This window comes from Cebidichthys violaceus, unplaced genomic scaffold (genome assembly GCF_023349555.1).
Source record: "Cebidichthys violaceus isolate CVI_PGR_0920_01 unplaced genomic scaffold, fCebVio1.0.p SCAF_28, whole genome shotgun sequence".
NCBI lineage: Eukaryota > Metazoa > Chordata > Actinopteri > Perciformes > Stichaeidae > Cebidichthys > Cebidichthys violaceus.
This window is the reverse complement of record NW_027176461.1, coordinates 2,311,159-2,317,178: the sequence shown is the minus strand read 5'-3', so window position 1 is coordinate 2,317,178 and position 6,020 is coordinate 2,311,159. Positions and strand designations below refer to the sequence as shown.

The 6,020-nt window shown below is 37.3% G+C and overlaps 1 protein-coding gene across 1 annotated transcript; it reads left to right on the top strand.

Annotated features, from left to right (window-relative positions):
• The first annotated feature begins 805 nt into the window (after window positions 1-805).
• On the top strand, window positions 806-5,175 carry si:ch211-10a23.2 (Galectin-related protein A-like). Its single transcript, XM_068721770.1, has 4 exons — window positions 806-892; window positions 1,206-1,291; window positions 3,183-3,363; window positions 4,335-5,175. The coding sequence occupies exons 1-4, from the start codon at window positions 866-868 to the stop codon at window positions 4,476-4,478; spliced, it is 438 nt and encodes a 145-aa protein (XP_068577871.1). The 5' UTR covers window positions 806-865; the 3' UTR covers window positions 4,479-5,175.
• Window positions 5,176-6,020: the final 845 nt, after the last annotated feature.

Below are 6,020 nucleotides of genomic sequence, written 5' to 3'. Positions count from 1 at the left end.
GTGCGCGTTAACGACGGTCATGTGACAAAATCAGCTGATTCTCCAACGCTGGTTGGTCAAAGGTTGGCACGAGGTGGGCGTTCCTTTTACTGGTGCCTTCAGGTGCTATCGGAAATACCATATTCAAACAGTAATTTACATACATTATTTACAGCATTATTTAACATGATATATACACATATATTATATATTTATACATATTAAATTATATATTTTTATATATATATATATAAGTTGTTATTATTATTATTATTATTATTAATAGTATTATTATTATTATTATTATTAGTAGTAGTAGTAGTAGTAGTAGTAGAGTAGTAGTAGTAGTAGTAGTGTTATTATCAGTTTTATTATTATAATTAAAAAAAAAATGAATTGCAGAATTAAGACAAATTATAGTAGACAGAGATGAAATAGTCTTAAGACATTGACATTGTACTCATTATTATTAATATTGAGGTACCAGTTTATCGAGTAGAACCGTGACCAGTGAAGGTAGCATCAGATGGACGGCTACGGCATTAAAGGGAAGCACACAGAGAGTATTGTATATTATATATATTTATTATAGAAATATGAAGCAGGTCCGCTGCAAACCAGCGACAGAAAAGCATTGAGATAAATGTGAAGGGATGAACCATCACGTTCACATCAGTCCCCCAAAACAACCCTCTTCTTTTACCAACTTTTTACCCAAATCATTTGTATTGAACTGAAATATTCACCTTGTAATATAATAACCCCCCCCCCTCGGAGCCTGTCTCCATGACAACTACAGGCGGGGTTTTCCAGCTGGAGGCAGAGTCAATCAGTCCTGTTGGCATCACCGCTCGAAACCTCCACACTGCATCACGCCCTGAGTGGAATGGAAGAAAAGGACAAGAAAGAAAATGTATGTATAGCTGTGAAAATTATGAATGAAATTCTGATCATGTATAATATCTCACTCCGGCATTGGCTCACTGAAAGAAATATACAGAAATATAGTTTGTGCAGCTCGAGTCACTGATTGTTTAGAACGTGGATCAATAAAGCTATTGTTCCCAGCGGTGCCATATAGGTTGCAGCGCACCGCCGATTCCGACATCAGTAGGCTGCATGATCACAGCTCATCATGCAGGAGTAATCGAGTGTGTTTAGCGGTACAGGCCTCGTGCTGTGTGTGACCGCTCATCTGTACCTGAAACATCTCTATTGTTTCACAGGGGGAGTACACCGGAGAGATAAAGGGTGGACTGCGGCCTTCAATGAAACTGGTTGTTATGGGAATTATTAACAAAAAACCCAAGAGGTAAGTGCACACCTTTTTTTTCTTCTTCTTTTTTTGCAATAAAAAGCGGATTATAAATGATTTATATAGCCTACTGTTGCACACATGACGTGGCAGCCAGTTAAAGTTATGAGGGAAAAACATGCTCTGGCTGGTTATAAAACAGGATTTCAGACAGATGTAGTCTGTGTTTGAGTGCATAACCACCCAGCGAGTCCCTGTTTTGGGAAAATATCTTTGTAATGCCAGTGCGTTTCCTAATTATAGGTTGGTATGTGAACGTGCGTGGTAAAGCTGCAAAATCCCATGAAATCTGAAAATCTGAGTCACATTGGAATTATTTTGGGTTGATAACATCAAGTGGCTATTTACTCATTCAGACATCAGTCAAGTTCCAGTAAAAGATGACAATTAGGCTTCCTAAAAAAAACATACATTATACTGTGCAAAAATAAACTGTGACGCAGATCTTTTTAAAGAAACATCAGGGAGGTTTTAAGGACAAATGTTCTCAAAGGACCATTTTCCTCAATACTGCATGTAACGTGACAGAGTTCTTCATTGATTCAGGTCCTTATGATACCACTATCAAAATGTGCTGCCAAAAGCATGTTTCTTTGTCAATTTGGTAGCCAGATAATGTCAAATCAAACATATAATATAATATACAGCAGCCAGTAATACAAAATTCCCTACAAAATGCCAGATTGTTACAGAATACTGTTGCTTATAATGTTTTAGCTGTCCATGTAATCAGGGCCAAAGACAGAGCACAGTATATGATGACTGTAAAAAGAAATGTTCAAATCATTCACTTACGTAAAAGTAGTAATAGCCCATAAAAATGCTCTGATACAAAGTTAAGTAAAAGCACTGAAGTAATGGCAACATAATGTACCTAAGTATCAAAAGTAATAGTATTCATTATGCAGAATGGCCCCTGTCAGTTTTTGTATTCTCAAATAAAGTACCTCAAAGTTGTAGTGAAGTATTCAAGTAGATGTACCTTCAAACACTTTTTTAAAGTTTTTAAAATTCTCCTGCAGGAATAAACAAACGTGCCTTTTAACACATTTATTATTAAGTTGTGTTCTTAAACTTACTACCAACTCTTCTTCATTAAATGTCTTATTACAACAGCACAGTTGTGATAAAGACCAGAAGATGTCACTGTTCTCCAAAGAAAATGACAGATTTAAAATTCAGTTGATTCCACCAGAAGTAAATAATACAAAATAATGAAAAATATAAGGCAGACAAACAGAAAAGCCACATGATATCAGCAGTGGTGGAGGAAGTATTCAGAACCTTTACTAGAGTACTAGTACCACACTGTAAAAATACTCTGTTACAAGTAAAAGTTCTGCATTGAAAATGTTGCTTAAGTAAAATAATGTATGATATATTCAGGAAATCTACTTAAAGTATTACAAGTATTCAATGCAATAAAGTGACTGCTGATCACTCTATCACTATGAATATCCCTAATATTACTCAACTAATAATTAGTTTCATTATAAATTAATCTGGTGATTATTGTTTGGTTTGTAAAATTTGTAAAATGTTTATAAATGCCTCCACAATTACCCAGAGCCCAAAGTGACACCGTAACAATGATTGCTTTGTCCAAACCTCAAAAATACCAAACATAAAAGTAAATAATCGAAAGGAAAATTGGCAAATCTTTGCATTTCAGAAGCTGTAATCATAAAATGATTTTCTAAATGATAATCAAAATAGTTGAACAAATCTTCTGTAAACTGACTTAGCTGTACTCTCTTTTTTTTTTTGATTTGTAAAGTTTAACTAAAGCTGCCAAATAAATGTAGTGGAGTAAAAATACAACATTTGCCTCTGAAATATAGTGCAGTAAAGCCTCATGTCTTGACTTTTGTCCCGTCCTCGATGTCAGCATCGAGGTGATTCTGTCCAGTGAGCCTCAGGAGGAGGACGCAGACGGCGATGTGGGACTTCACTTAAATGTGAACTTCACGGATAAGGCCGTCCAACGCAACGCTCGCCTGGCTGGAAAGTGGGGAAGACCTGAAACTACCCTCTCCTACTTTCCGTTTGCACCTGGAGAATCCTTCAAGGTACGTTTAGAGTCTCTGATGGCGAGGGCCACAGTTTAATAAACTTGAACACAAGATTTTCAACTATTAAGTCATTATGGTCAAAAGGAAAATATCTGTCCTGCCTTTATTTTTCACCTCTCTGATCTCTGCATGATTTTAGATTGTAAAAAGTAGATTTCCTGGAGATCTTCCCGTAGTTCAGAGCAAGTTATTTTTAATGGAAGACAAATGCAAAAATAGCTGAAAAATCAAACAGGACTAATGCAAAAAAAACATGAAAATGACAAGACGTAATCAGGAATAAAGAAAAAGACAAAAAAGCACCCAGGTCCTCCTCAGACCGTTACTGCACTTCTTTCTATTGATTGTAATGTCTGTGATCAAGGAGTTACTTTAAGCTTATTTTCTGCAGATACGCTCTGAATTACAAAATCATCTTTAAACATGCTCTAAAGGCAAATCTGCTCCAAACAACAGGAAGTAATAATCAGCCATTGATTTAATTTTTGTTGCATCAAAATGCAGAAATCACCTGACATCAAAAAACAAGACCTACTGTAAATTGAATTCATGCTGCAGAGAATGAAGATTATCCATTATGATTGAGTTCATCTGAACCTAAAGGGAGCATGACCTCACTGCTCTGTTCAAGACGCTTTTAGATTCTGCCCTTAAAACACTAAAAACATGGTTTCAAATCTTAAGCATTTCTTTTTTTTTTATTTTTTCATATTTTTCTACAAGCACATCGTTCAGGAGGAGAAAAATAATCCCAAATGCAGAAATCTCTCAAGTAAAATAACCAAAACTTTTCATTGAAACAGATTGAGAAAATATGGACCAACTTCTAATGCATAAATATAAAACTTTTCATACCCTGCAGGCAAATCTGTGACTTCTCTGTTCACGATTTAGGCCAGTACAATATGTGTGTTTTTAGCATGAAGCACTGACCGTCTCCTCCTCTACTTCTCCTCTCTGACCGTCAGATGGAGATAGTTTGTGAGCACCAGCAGTTTCGCATCTTGGTGGACGGACAGCCTCTGTGCGGATTCACCCACCGGCTCACCCGGCTCGCCTCCCTCACTGCCTTACGGGTCTTTGGAGACTTTCAGCTCACCAAGGTGGCCTAGCACCAGCGCCTCACGTTGTGGGGACAACAGTACAAACGGTTAGAATAGAATTACTTTGAATGAATTAACCCATGATGGGGATGTGGGGGAACAAAGTGACGCCTGCCTCGTAATCACGTGTTAAGTGCCTTCACTAGATTACCTGTTTGGGGACTTGAAGTTAGACTGAATGTAACAGTCGTCTGTGTCTTAAATCAACTGAGGAATGTGATTAGAACTGAAGCAATTTGTGTTCTAAACTATACTATTTTCCCTTCCTGATGAACATTTGCACAGATGTGATGCGTCGCTGCTAAAAGGAGTGCTGCATCCGTCTGTGTGCATTCGAATCTCAGACCTCTGGAGTTAACCTTTGAAAGCACTTACGTTTACGAGCGCCTGCATGAAGATGAATGTTTCTGAAATCAACTGATTGTCATTCTGTGCCCGACTCAGTATATAATAATGTAAAGCGATTCGCTTAGCCTATACGTTAGTGCATGCCAGTAACACACACACCGTTTGTTTCATTCCTCTCAGTTTGCCTCCAGATGAAACACAACGCTGCAGAGATTTAAGTCACACTTTGTTTTTGTACTATTATCAACTTTGAAAAGCCAATAACACCCACTGGTTCATGTACTTTTCTTTTACCCCGAGCACTTTTTGTGTGAATGTTTCATATTGACTTAATTTCACTGCAATAAATCACTTTTGTTGTTAACTGTTTTGCTGCTTTGCGCTTTGTGGTCGAGTAACTTGTATTTGGATTTACTCCAAGACTGACTGTACAGCGTCTCATATCACTAAGGTGTTATGTCACTAATGGTTTCACTGGAACAAGCCTGTAAACCAACACCAGCTCAGCTTGAGTCATTTAGCTGATAAAGGCTCGACTCAGCTTGTAGGGTGGGAGTGCCCCTCTGTGATTTCTGGGAGCAGCAGGTCTGAACTAAAACTTGATGATTGGGCCTTTTTCTTGCCTCTACTTGTACTTTTTCCAAGTGTCAGATTATTTTCCTTGTTAAGGTATCACATAAAACCAAAAAACAATATTCCACTAAGGCTTTCTGCAGCAATCACCAAGTTACAGACCTTTTAAGACCTTTTAATACCACCTAGATTACAATTACACAGCCTCCTGTGTGAACAATCCACCGCCACGACAATCCCAGTTTCCCGACAATCCCGCAGTCAGATACAGAAACATTTCATAACTAATACGACTGCCAATGGCATGCCAAAGAAAGAGAGCTTTGTGAATTAAATTAAAGACTGTTTAATACCTTCTAAGGATTTTTTTCTTTTTTTTTGAGGAAACTGAATCCAACAGTTACAACTCGTTAAGACCTGCGCTGTCACCTACAAGTGAACGTCCTGTTTAATTAAAAGTAAAAGTACATAAGTATTACCAGATGTTTAGAGGAAAATGTATCTCACAGACATCTGAAAGATGACAAAGACCACACTGTTATCTTTGTGAGGGGTCATAAGACTAAATGGTTTGGAATATGTCTAATAGTTCATTTATATATTTTACAAGCCTGTAATGTGTTGCTTTAG